Raw genomic sequence first — 17,631 nt, 5'->3', positions numbered from 1 at the left:
TTTTGCAGTATGACTTGCCACAGTGGTCCAATGCTATGGTGTTGGCAAGCTACTGCCCCCGTGCACACACACATAAAGCATACCTTGACGAATTCCCATTTGTTATCCCAGTTTCAATAAATATTTTCCATTACACTTAAATATACAAAATTTCTGTTTAAAACACGAATGAAAATCAGTTTTTCTAAGGACAAGAAAAGATCAATAATGTCCAATTCATTCTATTATCCTTCCTATCACCATACCCCCTCCCCTTCCTTCACTCCCCTCTGTCTAATCCAAAGTAACTCTATTCTTCCCTATCCCCCTCTTTTATATTGTGTGTTAGCATGTACATATCAGACAAAACATTTGGCCTTTGGTTCTTTGAGATTGGCTTATTTTGCTTAGCATGATACTCTTCAGCTCTATCCATTTACCAGCAAATGCCATAATTTCATTCTTCTTTAAGCCTGAGGAATATTCCATTGTGTATATATACCATTCATGTGTTGAAGGACCTAGGTTGGTTCCATAGTTTAGCTATTGTGATTTGTGCTGCTATAAACAGCTGTGTCCCTATAGTATGTTATTTTTAAGTCCTTTGGGTATAGACTGAGGGGTGGAATAGGTGGGTCAAATGGTGGTTCCATTCCCAATTTTTCCAAGAAATCTCCATACCAATATTGGCTGCACCAATTTGCAGTTCCACCAGAAGTGTATGAGGGTACCTTTTCTCCCACCTCCTCACCAACACTTATTGTTGTTTGTATTCATAATAGCTGCCATTCTGACTGGAGTGAGATGAAATCTTAGACTAGTTTTGATTTGCATTTCTCTAGTTACTAGAGATGTTGAACATTTTTCACATATTTGTTGATAAATTGTATTTCTTCTGTGAAGTGTCTGTTCAGTTCCTTACTCCATTTACTAATTGGGTTATTTGTTTTTGGTGTTGAGTTTATGTGCATATATGATTACATGACCACTGTGATTCTACATCGTGTACAACCAGAAGAATGAGGAGTTAAACTCCATTTATGTATGATGTGTTAAAAGGCATTGTACTGTCATATATAACTAATTAGAACAAATAAAAAATAAAAAAAGGAATGGTCATCATCCACCCAGGTGCCAGGAGTGGTGATGGTGGACAAGCACTGGTTACTGGTGGCGGAGTGCAGGCCAACAGACTAGTAATGGATGGTGCATACTCTGGCTCTTAGTCCAATACAGAAATCTCTTTGAACCTGTGCTAGCTTCCTCCTTATGGAAAATACCTTCATAGAGGCAGTAAATCACCCGTGGCAGCAGAAATAGACATACCTTTAAGCTTGACAAATAATTTAGAAATACAGGAGCTGTGTATCTATATCAATCTTTGGATTTTTTTTAAAAATCAGCACTTTTATAATGAATGTTAGTAAAGGATTTGATCATAAAAAAGAAAAGTTTATAGAGTCATATCTTTATTTACAACATATTGGGATTATCTTTCTTATTCTTATATAGAGGCTAATGAGGATGTTAAGAAATACTTCAAATAAGCACACAACATGTGAATGTGCTTCTTAGAGAGCAAGTACACACACAAACACACACACACACACATACACACACACTATATATAAGGCAGAAAACACTCCTTTCAATTATTAGGAGTAATTTAATCATCTCAGTCAAGTTACTTACTAGAAAAACAGGTGGAATCATTTGTTAAACTGCATTAGGTCTCAAAGGATATTATAAAAGTGCCACTCTGCAAAAAATTACCTCTCTCCTTCTTACTACTGTCACTGTGGGAAGTGGAGACACCCAATGAAGATGGACTGTTCTTTGGAAAACCATCACTGTTTGCCTAGAGTGCATTTCTGTCCTATAGCCTTGCCAAAGCAGATCTGCCAATAACTCCAGAGTCATCCAGGGAGGTGGGAATGAAGGGAGGGAATAAGGGAGAAAGGGAGGAAGAGAGAGTGAGATATCATTGTAATAAAAATATTTCTTCAGTCATAACAATAAACCACCCCTTTAAAAAAAAGAGAAAAATAGGTAGGGGAAAAGATGATGAACCTAAACTATTTTTACTGCAGTGCTTCAGGAAATATCTTGAACAAAGATTTGTTCATATTCATAGTAGTTTATAGCATCATCTGAAGATGGTAGCCATTTCCAGGCTTCCAACTACACTTCATTGAAAAAATCCTGTTACAAGCACTCCTTTGTCTGTCTGCAACTACTCCACTTGCTCCAAAATTATGTAGCGAAGGTCAAAACAATTCTCCACAAAGTTTAACAATTGGACAAATGAATTCAACAGATTAATATTTATACTGCTGTGCAAAATGCACTTATTAGATTATTATGTTTTATAATACAACATGCTTTTCCAGGTGGCATGTTTAAATCAGGGCACATCTATTTTTATTAATTTATTTTTTAAAAGCACAAACAAGTATAATTCAGAAGCACATATTTAATTTACTCATTCATTTAGAGAAAAAGATAACAGGAAAGCAAAAACCAGAGTGAGAGCAAAAGAGAGGAAAAACAAGAGAGAAAAACCATAGCCACGCCATCACCACAAAAGACACCAGTCTGTTTTTGGGGGGACCCTCATAATATGTCACCTGTCTAATGAAATGTACAAAGGGGAAAATTTTAGGTATCTTCTAATCCCAAGTGCCATTTCTGAGCATGGTATCTCTATAAGGCTTATTTGTGACATGTTAATTTTATCAAAGACAACACTACATCAACCAATCTTCAGAAGCACTACTGTAATGAAAACAAGGAATAAAAACAATTTGTAAAATTGAGTGAGTGTGGCATATTTATCTCAGACATTTCTCTTTCTAAAATATTCAGAGATTAGAATCATCCAGGAAGAAAACTATTTGACAAATTGTCTTGGGACAGAATCAATTTCATTTGTGATATCTGCTGGTGAATATGGTTGATTAGCAAGTATGGTTTTGCAATAGGGGATGTGCTGGATGATGTTAAGCACATTTCTAGTTCTTTGTAGCCATGAAAACTGGTCCATTGCCTGGGGGGACTCCGAGTTCCTGTGTAAATGTAATGTCAATTAAAACAGACCCAGATGTTACCATTCTTCAGTTAGGACAAATATCATAGGAATACATACCAGGAAGGTGCAAACCCCTCCAACTTTGCCCACATGCTAGCCACAAAGAGAAGCAAAAGACGGGAAGGCCAAGAAGGAAGAGCAAGACATGGATCTCCTCCAGGATTAACATTTGATATGAATGCAGACCCAGGAACAACGTGGAAATGTTTAAAGGAATGTAGGATTTTAGAGTAAATTCTTTAACCTTCCCAGACACAAACCACTTATTAACTGCAGAAGATGCATAGGCCCAGGACAATGGATTATTTGAGATTTTGTATTCTACTTGCAAGCAGATTCATGATGAGGAGGTCTATTGAACAAAGAGACTGTGTATGTTTGGGGGTGGGTATTTAATGAATGTTTCATTCACTTAGAAAAAATTACTGTAGACTATGCCTTCTTGTTAATGACTTTAGTTTTCTTCACACTCGGTAAAAAAGAGAATTGTTTTGGTTGGGATAACCAATTCTGAATATTAGTCATGTAATTGATACCTGAGACATTCTTGTCGGAATTCAGAGCCAGAACAGTAAGTAGATACTTTTAACTAGAAACAAATGTTCACAAAAATTTAGATTCTTAAGAACTAAAGTAAAAGCCTTATGAAGAAAAATATGGAGATGGGAGCATTGTAATAAGAATTTTCATATTACAAGAAAAATACACAGCATATTTGGGATTGTGCTATTCTCCACACAGGCCCCATACCTACTTTATCCAAGTACATTTTAAAGTTAGAAATACTAGCTGGAAGTCAGTAAAATAAAATTGATGACGATGATAATAATAATAATAATAATAATAATAATAATAATAATACTACAAACACTCATTTATCCTTTAAAAAACAAATCATGAGAGTTTTCTAAGTGCTTATCTCACTTCCATTTTACTTATGGTAGGTGGACATTAAGCACTCAGTAGTGGATGCAAGCTGGCTTGTCCAGGCTCACAAGGGAATGGTGTACAACATGTCCCAACCCTGTGTTCAGTGATTTCAAATTTGGTAGCTTAACATCTGTGATGGTGGGAGAATTTACACCATGGGAATTGGCAAATGCTTATAATCAAGTGCTTTGTATTCTCAGAAAGCCAATAGCTAAGCATTTTACCAGCACACCACTGGATGCATGCCAGGCTGACCAAAGGACTGAGCAATGTGCCATCAACTCATTCTCTTGGGGTTTTTCCAATTTTGCTCCCTATCTAGGAGCTCATTCTCCCCCAGTTTCACAAGCCCTATAGAAGCACAGAAGGGCATGAACATCTGGGGTACATTTGGCTACACATTGTTACCATGCTGCACTCTATTGGTGAAGACACTTACATTTTGTAGCCACACAAATGATGCAAGTCAAAAACCAAATATGTACAGCATCTGAAATTTTCTCCAGATTGGCTTCCTGCTATGGAGATTGAAGAACAATGAGGCCCCCAGTAGGAACAAGGTATCCTCAGCTGAAAACATCCACTGGGGAATTCTTCAGGAGGTTTCCCACAGCTTCTGTGCATGCTGCCGCTCCCCAGGGATTGCTGGTAAGCAGGTGACCAAGGAATGCTGCAGCAGTGTCCTGCCGAGGCCTACTAGCAGGCTTCCTTTACTTCCCCCTTCTCTCTTCAAAGTGTGATACGAATCAAAGAGCCAACAAAATTGAGGTCACTGGCAAAAGAGTTTGAAATTTTGAATGATTTTTATTAAACACCATTAGTCTACACTGCACAGTTAATGAAACAGCAAAGCTCCAATCTCAGAAGAACGATGATTGATCATGGATCTCAAAAGCAGTTCGGTGTCCCCTAAGCCAATGTGAGCACTATGAATGATCCTTTAACATTTTATGTCAGAAGCGGGAAGGGGCATGAACTGCGGTCTGGCCTCCAGGGGCGTCCCCACCCTCCACCCCCCACCCACACCCCCCCTCCGCCCTCCCCACAATGCAATTTTCTTTTTGTTACAGAGAAAAATGTGATGCTGTTGGTAAAGAGGGCTTCGAGATTTGTGAGGAGGAGAATGGAAAGGGAATTAATATTTTTTCTTTTGCCGGAAATATCAGATGGTAGGATTAATGTCTGAGACCAGCCTAGCTGAGTAGTCTCCTGCCAGGGTAAATGCTGATTATCAATACACAGATGCCATTTCTGTTGTTGGAGTTTGCTAACACCAAAGAGAAAATGAATCAGAGTTTAATTATGAGAATAAGGCTGTGCGATTGGAAATGAGAAACAACAACAACAACAACGATAACGACAACAACAAAGAATTTAGTCTGCCAGTCGTGTAACAGAACACCAACAACTGGCTCAATACTTTTTTTCCCCACAAAACTGAATTTGGGGGCACTGAATCGACCCATTCTTTTGATATTGTGTAGCTATCTCATCTTGCCACACACTTTTCTCAATGGGGATAGTGATGCTTCTCTAAGCAAGCAGTTCATTGCTTTACTGAGTAGTCCTACCCAGTGACCAATATGGTTTTCCCACCCGCCAACTCATGCAGGTGAATTTTATCATGTCTGTTGAGAAGAATATGAGGGCTTTACCCTCACAACTCAATCGAGTCTGCCTTCAAAAATGCTTTCCAACTTTAAACTCCAACTTCAACCTCTGGGATGCAACTTTGAATAAAACAAAATCCTTTTTAGATAGCTTTGGGAAAGATACTATAGGACAAGTGTCTTTCCAATGCAGACCAAATCCAATGCATTTAGCCATGCAATGTCCAAAGGAAAATCCATCCATTTGGAAACTCAACACAACATTTTAGCCAATGGTTTCTTTTTTGTAACTTCATCATTGACTGAGGATTTGGATCTTTTTATTACGTTACAGGGGAAGAAAAGGCATCCCAACCTCAAGTCTTTTAAAAGTAGCAATGGCTAATCTGCTTTTCCAATTATGTCATCCCAATGTAAAACTACTAGTATTTTCCCAATGAGATTATTAAGTAATTAACAGTCTATAGGCTGGCTAACAACATGCTTACAGCTAAATTCTACCCCAAGGACCACACTAGTAAACTCTTCAAATTAATCCTACCTACCAAACTCAGACAGTAATATGACAAAACCACTAAAAAATCCAAAGCTAATTAAAAATCCAAAGCCAAGCCAACATCATAACAGAAACCTTTCAGACTCTCTGTGGTTGGAGCTTGGGTGACCAATGAAGGCATAGTGGTGGCCCTACCTGGATCACTTTGTAGGGCTGAGTTTTTTCCTTAAACTTGCTCAGGGGAGTTGCCCGTTGCTCTGCACATCCCCTACCTCCACATGCTTATTTATATGTGTTCTCATCATGCCTCCATCAAGGTCTAGAGGCATGATCTCTCACTGTCATTCATATGTCTCATATCCTTCCCACAAACTGGTATGCTGAAGAGATCCATTTGACAAAATCTCAGTAGCTGCACACCTACAACATACATCACCATTTACAATGTGATGAACAGAGTGCCTAGAAAACAGCAACAATCCTTAATAATGAAACTAAAAGATGTCTCATCTCCACGGACGGGAAGGCAATTCATCCTCCATATTTAATTGGTTTCTGAGTGCATTACAATGGGTCTACTAAATAATCAGGTGGTGATCCAGAGCTCAACTGTCAGATTTGATAATGGTGCTGCTGACTTGGCACGCACTTTACACTCAGCCACCAGAGATAACAGAGAATCCTCTTGCCTCCCTGTTGTATGTAATTAGATATAACAAGTCATTGAAACTAGAGCTACAAGTCTTTTATCCATGAGGCAATGTGCTCATTTCCCTGGGAAACTGCCCCTACAATTCTAGTCTAGTTTCCTGGAGATTGAATTTCAAGAAGAATCTACTCCTAAATCCATGACGCTATAGGATCATGGTCTAGGTTAAACTTACAAGTCAAGATGGTGGGCTTCATTATAAAGTAATAACCAGGCACTCTACCTGGTAGGCCACAGAAAACCAAGAATTTGAGTCACTGCAAAGTCATCAGCTTAATTTTTATATGTGACACCCACCTTGGGTGTTAAGTCTTTCATATTATCAATTTCCTCATTTAAGAGGCTCAGAAAAGATTCTTTCAGGTTTCATTTGTGTGTGTGTGTAAGTATGTGTGTGCACACACATGTGTAAATGCTGTTGTTGAGACTATAAACGTAATGCTCAACCACATTGGGAGCATAAAAAGTGTGGGTTTCAGCTGCTGGGATGCTCCCATCAGCCACATTAATAATATGGCTTTAGCCATTGGAGTACAACTTCCACAACCTTATTATACAACAAAGGGCCTTGAACTCAAAGATAACCAGAGCAGAGCTCAGGTCTGCCTCTTGTGCAACTGAGGATATATCTAACCTTGACAATGAGAGTGCAGAGTGATCACCTGCTGTTCTTATCACAGACCTGCATGACTTGTTTTAAAAATCATACAAGTTTGAATCTTTCATGTGCATATCTATTATTTATCTGGACATAACTCAGTGAACAGAATTCAATAGCTCAGCAGATTAAAGGCTACAAGGAATTATATGCCAGCAGGTAATTACAAGTAACTAATGCATGGATAGTGTTTACTACAAGTGGGGGATTCTTCTGGTGAACTAGGACACCAAAGATGATATTTACATTGTGGTATTTAGGGACATAAGATGAATATAGAGGACCATGAGGAGGAGAAATAGTCATAACTGATGGGAACATGTCTCCAAATTAGGTAATCTTGTCCCAATTTTCAGGGCTCTTTCAAAGTACCCTAGGATGAAGCACTACCCCAAGGCTCATTTTAAAGTTAGCTACTACTTACAGAATTTGGAGTTTTCTTTGGAATTTTCATGGAAGTAATTCATACTAATATAAACTTTAATAAAATCAGTGATTGTATTTCATTCAAAAGCTAATAGTCCCTCCCCCCCAAAATAGGAAAAGTAAAGGGAAAAAAGATAAAAGAAAAAGTAAAAGAAAGAAACCCTGTAAGATAGAAAATGTGGGTAATAACTGGAGAAGTACAGATTCTAAAACCATAGGAAGAAAATTGTATATTATTCCTTCTAGCTAGTGAGAATTTGTTTCCATATATAGAGCAAAATACAATTTAAAAATCCTGCCAGTTATGGATCTGCCTACCAACTGCAAACGTGGTGTGAATTCCTTATTGGATATTTCCCAGACGTCTCTTATCTCTCAACTTTAAGACTGAAGTGAGCATTATGGCTACTAAAGTGTGCATCCATCAAAATGGTCCTCAAAAGGAGAACCTATGCACAAAGAGAGTCTCAGGTGAGGATTTAAGCTTCAAATCATGGAGTTCAAAAATATTTATGCCAGCTGATGCCTTAAAGTTGTCAAAATAAATGTCACCCCTCCTCATCACTAAAATCTAAACAATATAGGGAATAAGGAATGGGATGTGAAAAAAACAGTCATTGGGTTGTGGCATAGCATTGTTTCAAGAGTGTCATTGCTATGCTCTTTAATTTTCTTGATTTTTTGAATTTATAATGTTGCTCCAATATCTAACCAGTGGGTTTTTACAAAGAAAATTCTCTCCTAAAGATTGAGTTTGTGGGAACCACAAAAGTTTAACAATGGATTCTGAAGTATATTCTTTTCTGAAATTAAGAGCAGAGTTTGGGGGATAGCTGTTGCTGAGAATCTTTGCAGGTCCCTTGTGTCTAAGTTTTCATATACATGTGAGACCACTTGTTTCATTTCTCAGGAACCTGTCATCATCACACATGCTTCCCATTTTTTTTTTTTTTTTGCTTTGGGTAATGTGGACTTAAAACAATATTGTAGGTATTATCATTCCATAAAGCACAAAAAGATGGTGGGATCTGAGAAATGTGTTTCAAATACTGAAAAAGAATAAAACATATACTGCCCTCAAGTTGTAGTGTCCACTTACAATGAATTCAGTTTTTTTCACAGGTATCAAAAGAAGCATAAAAACAAACATAACCAAAGAGAACTTTTCCCAAATGAGTGGAGTTCCACCAGTGACCATCGGTGTGCTGGTAGAGGTAGAGTGATGGGTGGTGACGCTAGAGAGAGGAGAGAACCCACTACAACAAATGGGCATCGATGCGCAGCCAACACAGTCCCTGGCGAACGTAGCGGACGAGATTGGTCATGCTGCTGTGCTGGGTCAGAGGCCCCATCAGCGTGTCCAGATCACCGAAGAATTCTGTAAATCAGAGTAGTCCTTGGTCAGAACTTTAAATAATATCAATGTGCACCAGGTTGAGAAGCTGCCCTTATGTAACACCAAAATCATATGGACATTGGAAAATGTATTCATTTGTTCAACCACCCAGGCAGTTATTCATTCAACCAAAATTTACAGAGTGCCTCCAAGGGAACCAAAGTTCCATGTGTATATCAAGGACTATTATTTTAATATTTATTAAGCTCCCCAAACTTTATAACACAAATAATGTTAGTGTTGTTACCAGTAATAAAAGACAAAATTAATTTAAATATGTTACTGAATTCACTACATGTCTTCTCAGCATATCCTAAAAATGCATAATAATCCTGTGGAAGTTTGTTATACATACACATATATATCACTACGTATATTATATATATAAACATAAGGTATTTGTCTAGATATTCACATATATCTATACAGTATATAAATGTTTTAAAATATATTTTATTAAATATATATTATGCCATAAGAGCATCATATTTATATGTTATAAATTTGTATTTAGGAAAGTGTCTTTATATCCCAAAGTAACAGGTCCTTAGATACTTCAGGGTCTATCTGATATTCAGCTGTTTGCCATCTAAAAGCTAATGAGTTAAAAAAAAAAAAAAAAAAAAAAAACTTTCATTTTGTCTAAATGAATCAAGTTTACTGATTTTTCATGGCATGATGCAGAGAAAACCAGTGAATCTGGATAGCAACTATAGCTATCAGCATTCCGAGCTAAGTAAATATCTTGGAGTATTCTGATTTATTAAGTCTTATTACAGATTACTTTAGGCATGGAAAATGACCTGCAAATATCTGTCATATTACAACTTCTCTGCCCCCAAGGATATGAATTGTAGAATGGCCCTACCATTTTACTGTTCTCTCTGGCTGATTAAGGGAAAGGAGCAGCCCTGAGGTTCTACAACCAACTGGGGTGACTGGGATTTTTAAATGTCTGCCTAGGAGGGTACCTGGAAAAAACTATATGATAGCTAAAAAATAGATAGGGGTCCTCTTTCCACACTCGAATTAACTTCTTTGATGCTTGGTTATAAGAAGGGTCACTGGCCTCCTCTTTGTTAGCTCCTGAAAGAGGAGGCAGCCTCAGCCATAAGGAAATCATGCCTATGCTGGTTGAGGGTGGCGAGTCTGGGAACAGGATGGGAGTGGAACTGGAGGCTCCCTTAAAGTGCTTGGGATGCTCTCCTTCCTCCTTGGAAAGCAATTTCCATGCATGAGTTACATGCGCTTGATTGCTCAGCAGATGGTATTTCACTAAACAATGCATTTATTCTTTATGTTATGTATAACATATGGACTCCTTGTCTAGGTATCAACTTCATTTGATTATGTGATACTTTTTAACCTGTACTATGCAATAAAAAGTAATTTCTGCTGATAAAGAAGTAAATTACTTATGGCATCTAAAATATTGTCTTACATAATAAAATACTAAGAAGAATATTAAACGACCTAGTCACTGCCTCCTGTGAGCCAGGGCATCCCCTGGGTATTCTGTACAAAGCTTCCTATGAAATTGTTAAGTAGATACCCAGATCAACATTTTAATGACTTCTTAAGTGAGCAGTATATGCAGCTGGGGCAGGTAGGGAATGGGGCTTCTAGACCTAAAGCTAGAGGGCAGCATCAACCCTTGGCCTGTTTTGGCACCAGAACCTTCTGCAATAAGCTATCTGGCTGGGCATGCAGAGGGTGGGGGCAGAGCCATCCTAATGAGAGAACCAACTGCACCTATCTCTACTGCACCATTGGTTGGCAAAAGATTCAAGTGTCTGGTTATCTCCAGTGGGATGTATAGTTCCCATCAAAAGAGAAGCTCCTCAGTTCCCTTGTTTTTGTCAGGACAAGCGAGATCGGGAAAGAATCCCCAAATCTAAGCAGATAGAAATGATATGTGAAATTCAAGGCAATGAGCAGAAAATTCCAAACTAGGCCTTCTCCCCAGCCCACTGAAGAGCCCAATGACAGCACTGGCAGGACACATTCTCTCTCTGCTGGTAGAGTGACAGAGTTGTTTTGATTCAATATTAGGCAGAGATTTTAGCAGCTCCTTGACAGGCTATGCTAATAACAAGATTAACAATGTTTCACCCTAACATCAGCACAGCAACCACGTCACTCCTGGAAAGTTCTACAGTTAATTTATAAAGAATTACTTTAACAGATTTTGAAAATAGATGCAATTATAAAGGAAATCCATAGATACTGAGCTGCCCTCCAGTTACCAATACAAAATAAGAAAGAGTGAAGAAGAGACAAGCTAGACATCTTAGGATGCCTATGTCTTTGCTTGCAATTCTAGAACCCGTAGATGGGCCTGTTGTCTGGGCCAGTTCTTTCTGGATTTCCAGAACTCTAGATGCAACAAGGGAAGAATTATCCATTGTTGCAATGATTGAATTCAGGATCTTACCAGAGGTTCCCGAGGACCTGTTATTAATCTTACTTTCTAGATGGACAGTGTAGCCTATTGTTAAGAGTTTGGACTCTATAATAAGATACTTCTAGTTTCAATTCCTATTTCTAATAAACATTGGGAGCTATGATATCATGGATGAGTTTCTTAACTTCACTAAGCCTCAGTTTCTTCATCTATAAAATGGGGATACGTGATACAACAAATAATAAAGCATATAATGCAGTATCTCTGATATAGAAATTGGCAAACACATAGATATAACTAATGCATGCACATATTCCCACGAGTTAGTATACATTTATAGCTGGAATTAGGATTAAAGTCTCAAATTATGGAATGTGATTTGATAGCCACAGAGTTTAGCATTATGTATCTATGTATTATGTATATAATACATAATGCTATGCACTAAGGAAATATAATAAATATTTGTAGGATTTCTACCTTGCATGCTATATTTTATGATAAGTGCTTGACATATATTATTCCATTCATCTCTCACTTTTTGAGTAGTTTCAGCAGCAGCATTGCTGTTATATGCATTAGAGGGAAGTTAGTGAGCAGATTATAGATTTAAGCAACTTACAAAGGTTTTCTAGGTGATGCATGAGCCAGGCAGGCTTCAAAATAGAACTACCAGGCTAAAAAATCTGCATTCTTCCTGTTCCAATGGGGCTGCTACCCACATACTCAGTAATACAGTAGTAATGGGTAGCAAGGAGTAGGGCTGGGAAGACTATGCCTCATTCCACGATCAGGCACTGGGAAGAACCAAACTAGAGACCAGAGTGGCAGCTTTTAGAAGAGAAACAGGGTGAAACCCTGGGGCCTGGGTAGAAATGGAAGGAGAGCTATAGAGTGTGAGGACTCTGGGGCTTAGAAGATTTGGACCAAGAGATCCAGTATATCTTTTTTGGTCAAACCCATTGGAACTTCTGTGGTCATATATATGGCTGGCATCTTCAAGCTGATCCCTGGAAAGCCATAAAACTACTTGGGACCTACCAGCATCCAAGCTCACACAATGCCCCTTGGATTTTGATGGATGATAATGCCTTTCCATTACTAGCCAGAAAATTCTACTATTCTAACATCACCTTGACTGTGGTGGGCAGTCTGTAGTTGCTGGGCCAGAATTGGCCAAGTCAAATGAATTGCCAGGGCAAACGTGTGGTTTTTAATTTTACTTCCCAACTTTGTTAGGATGGTGAGGCATTGTTGTGAGTCTAAATGACAGCTTAGGTCACAGAGGGTGGCAGCATGAGTCACCGATAATCACTGACCCCCTCTCTAGTGAATCACAGTCTTCACATTTGTTTTGCAGTGAGTCTCACATGTTTCCATGAACATGACCCTAATCCTTCATTCCAGCTGGTGTGTGCAAAATACTAGCTGAACTTTGCTCCTCGCTTCCAAATGCAAGACACATCATCGTGTGTTCAACTGGAATTGATGAATATAATGAAAGTGGATGGCCTTAGTTCAACCTTACTTCTCAAAAAAAAAAAAAAAAAAAAAAATTAACAGGATCTTAATTAATTTGCAAATCACTTTTTGCATCTGCCTCTGTTTGTCTGTGTTAATCCTTGTCAGTAAGTGAAATTCCAAAATAGCTATTTGCCAATACATCATAGATCAGATTAGTTTATGCTTTTAAAGGAGAACAAAATTCCAGGCCTTTTTCATTCAGCAAAAATAGGTCACTGTGTCAGTCCTGAGCTAACTTTCTCTTATCTAAGCCCTGGAACTCAGAGACACCAAAAGATAGGATACCAACTCTAGTCCTTCAAAGCACAGGTGACTTCATCATGGCCTGTGATCCATGGATGCAGCAGATAAGCATACCTTTGTTCTCTCTTGTCAGTTTGTCAGCCATGTCCCAGTGTTCGTAGCCCCGTAACACATTACTAGTAATGTTGACATGGCTGGCAGCCATGTGGTGAATGCGCTGTGGGATGGTGACAGGGCCGTTGTTACAGTTCCCCATTGCATTGATGGGAGAGACGTTGTTCAGAGACACAGGGGAAGGAGTATTCCTGGGAAGCAGAGAGACCTTGTTAGGCTGGTAGGGGAAGACTGACAGTGGAATTGTATGCCTTCATCACACTGGGATCTCCTCGGAATATTATTTGCCAGAGCAAAGGTTAGTGTGCTGAAGCCCCAGTGGAGCATACCTTGTTCCCACAATCCCACTGGCTCTTCTCAGAATACATCCTATAGGTCTTATCAACACAATAGCTTTTTCCAGAAGTTCCAGTGTAGAGAGTTTATCACCAATGTGTACCTGCCTCATCTAACTAAGGCACCCAGGGATACAGTGCTAGGCCATGCAATGAGCCCCCTCTTCTCATTTTCTAACCTGAAACATTAAAGACCTCCACATTTGTAACCACCACTGAAGGTTCTATGGACAATGCTTTTTTTGTTTTAAAACACTAGAGAGAGCTGGGTGAATCTTTCTGTGGCATTAATTTTCCCCCAAAATGTAGCTCTTACTTTGAATATGTATGACAAGTGTTGCAATGTTTCAAAGAAAGAAACAGCTCAGAGCTACTATGATTTCTCTACCTGCTGCCAGAACAGCTACTGGCAGTTAGAAAACACTTGATGTGCAATATTGGTCTATCATCAAAGTGTTTTGTGGAAACCACAATGAGTTTGTTCCAAATACAGTTACCACAATAAGCCAAGTGCAGTTCTTAAAAGCCCCCCAAGGAGCAGTATTGGGAAAGCTGGAGAAAAAGTAGGATTCTGAATATCTCCTTAGGATTCTTTAAGATGTGCTACAGACATGGGCTGTTAATTGCTGACGGTTCACCTGCATGCTGGTTTATAAAGAGAAGGCTTCAGAGTCACTACTTCGGGTAGCACCAATTTTTGGACATAGATTTTCATTGAACTTTTTTAACATCAGTAACAAGGAGTTACCTGCTGGCTGCACACAGCATGGAGATAATTTTTCCTCCAGGGCCTGGGCTTAGGGTTGGCCTGCTGCAGGCTTGCCCAGTGACAGTCCTTGATGTGTGGGTGGCTTCCTGTGCACAGGAACAAAGACTATGGGTCCCTTGACCTCCTATCCCCCTGAACCATACTTGAAACATCTTCCTATGAAAATGCACCATTTTATGAGAACAGGACATTCCAGGGGAGTAAAAGTAACAGGGAGTAAAAGGCAGGGTGATGCAATCCTATTGTCACAGCTACTCAGGGGGTATAAGCTAGAGTAGAGGCTAGGAATTTGAGGCCAACCTGGGTAACAAAGTGAGATCCTGTCTCTAAATGAATGAATAAATGAATGAACAGATGAATAAAAGACATGGAGAGAGCTTGTTTGGGATTCTTGGAGTCTGCCTGTGTGACCTTCTGCACCCCAGCACATCACCAAGGAACCCTGTCTCATCCCCCACTCACTTACCAGCTACTGATCTTGGCAAGTCTGGATTTCTAGGGTAGCTGTGTTTCTCAGAGCCCACACCTGCTCCTAGAGTGGATGCACACCCTGATGGGCAGCACACACATCTGATTTGGGGAACAGCAATCACAAGCAAGATGCTGAAGTGCTACTGACTAGCTGTGGGAGCAGTGGGAGCAATTACAGCTGAAATGCTCTTCTTTAGACCTACACAGACTGTGCCCACGGCCACATGAGACATTTGAACCATTTTTGCCAAACAGAGCATATCTTCTGGTATATTCTGGTCTGAGGGAGAAAGTGGATTCTCATATCTGGTCTGTACTTGTTTGCTTTAAGAGTGTGTGAGGATTTTTCTGCTATGTTTATGGTTTCTGAGGTGTTTTCTTACTTGATAGAATTACTTGTTCTCAGGACAAGAATGGGATGAGGACCTTGGCACAGAAGGATTAGCTAAAGACAAAAAAAAGCAGTGAATGCTGGATTTCTTGGCTGTCCTAGTGTGAATGCTATTTTCTAGTCTTTTTCTCAGTGGTGGTTATTAAGTCTTAAATGTCAATTTATGGCGAGAATATATTCTCATTTGTAATCTCTAGAGAAAATGACAAAGCTGACAGATACCACAAATGTTGAAAAAGGAACAGTGTGGTACTAAAATCCCAAGGACTTGGGTTCTAGTCCCAACTCTGCCACACAATTGCCATGTGCTCCTAAGTATGTTCTTTCCCCTTGTTGGGTCCTACTTTCCTAGACTGAAATAAAATAGTTGATTCAGTGATTTTCAGCCACATCCAGAAGACACAAAGGAAACTGAATCATGACTCTGTAACTCATACATCTTAAAAAACTCTCTCACTCATATTTGAAAGCTAAAAATTCAGATTTCATGTAAGAAGAATAGACTCATGGTCACTGGGTGGGGGAGAGAGGGAGGTACCATAACAGGAACCAAGATCCAGTTACATAGGAGGAATAAATTCTGGTGTTCTACAGCACAGGAGGTGACCATAGTTTGTAACAACTTATTATATCTTTTATAAAGACATAGAAGTGAGGAGTTCACAGATTCGTAGCAGAAAGAAGTGATAAATTTTAAGGAGTTGAAATGTGGACTACAATGATTTGATCATTACACATTGTATGTATACCTGTATCAAATTATACTTCATAAGTATGTACAATTATTATATGTCAATTTTAAAGAGCCCATTGCCATTTATTACACTGAACTGGTATTAAAGGGCTTTCTTTCCATTTCAGTTCCTACTTTTGTTCTCTGAAATACTCAAGAACAGAGGCAAGAAGAGTGAGGGTAGGAATCTATTTTTGGTTATTCCTAGTCTCATACTAGACACTGTGATCAAATGCTCTAACAAGCATGTTTGCATACCATATTGTACTAAAAAAAATGGACAAGTTCAAATGTGCTTATCTCTTTGCCATACTCACAGTTTCTTAGGATACATTTCTAAGCAGACCTTGTTCACCTTGGCGAGCTTGCCAGATCCAATAGGACCTTTATAGTGCTTAGAGGTCTCTTCAGGAGCTTTTGCTGTGTGTCTATTCACAGATCTATCCTTTTCTCACACTTTGAAGGCACATGTTTCCCATCAAGTCCACCTTACCATCCTGCTCCAACTCACCATGCTTTTTCCTCTCTAGCTACTCAAGGCTCCTCGCTCTTCTTTGAACCCATCTGCTACACTCCACTTCTTTCTGCTTAGAATGTACTTTCCCAAATGTCTGCATGGCTTGGTCTACCATCATACTTCTCTAATGGACCTGTTCAAGACTGTGTCACTGCTCCTTTGTCACATCTCCAGTAGCCCTTTCTGTCCTCTTTCCTTCTTTTGGTTTTCTCCACATTTACCATCATCTAGCATATCACGTTTTTAATTGTGTTTTTCCTTCATCATGACTTATGTGGGGGCAGGAATTTTGTCAGTTTTGTCCTGTGCTATACCCAATATCTTGAACACTGGTTGGTACATAATAAATATGCAATGAACACCAATTGAATAAATGAATGAGTTGCCTCTATTTCTTATTTCATGTCCACTACATATAAAGTACTCTGGAGGGTAGAAGAACAAAGATGGTGTGTTTATTTGTAAAAGGCCTGGCAGAGTGTTTCAGATATAGTGGGCATTCAATATATGTTTGATGGATGAAGGAATAAATGACCCCTTATTTGAAAAGGCAAAATATTTTAATAGAGGAGGAGAACACATTATTTTCTGGCAATCTAGAGTAAGTGCCAAAAGGGAAGTACAGAATAAGACCTATAGGGGTTCTAGGGGCAGGATTGCTTATGCTTCCCAATTTAAGGTGATAATGTCAACAATAACTGGCAGCAGCTACAGTAACCATCCATTGACCAGCTACTGCATTGTTCTTAGAGTTTCATCAATGTTATCTCTAGGCCTTCCAACAACTACAGGAAAGTTTCTGCTGCTACTGTCTCCCAGATGATAATATGGCATCAGA

The 17,631-nt window shown here is 39.0% G+C and overlaps 1 protein-coding gene across 1 annotated transcript in view; it reads right to left on the bottom strand.

Moving 5' to 3' along the window:
• Nucleotides 1–9,152: 9,152 nt before the first annotated feature.
• Nucleotides 9,153–17,631, bottom strand: part of Aff2 (ALF transcription elongation factor 2) — a 317,944-nt gene continuing 309,465 nt past the window's right edge. The window contains exons 20-21 of the mRNA XM_071606100.1: nt 13,578–13,768; nt 9,153–9,274 (exon numbers count right to left, since the gene is read on the bottom strand). Coding sequence (XP_071462201.1) covers nt 9,153–9,274; nt 13,578–13,768 — 313 coding nt within the window. The remainder of the gene's footprint in view (nt 9,275–13,577; nt 13,769–17,631) is intronic.

The sequence above is a fragment of the Marmota flaviventris genome, chromosome X (genome assembly GCF_047511675.1).
Source record: "Marmota flaviventris isolate mMarFla1 chromosome X, mMarFla1.hap1, whole genome shotgun sequence".
Taxonomy (NCBI): domain Eukaryota; kingdom Metazoa; phylum Chordata; class Mammalia; order Rodentia; family Sciuridae; genus Marmota; species Marmota flaviventris.
Note: the sequence above shows the minus strand (reverse complement) of the source record. Positions and strands in the feature narration are given on the sequence as shown.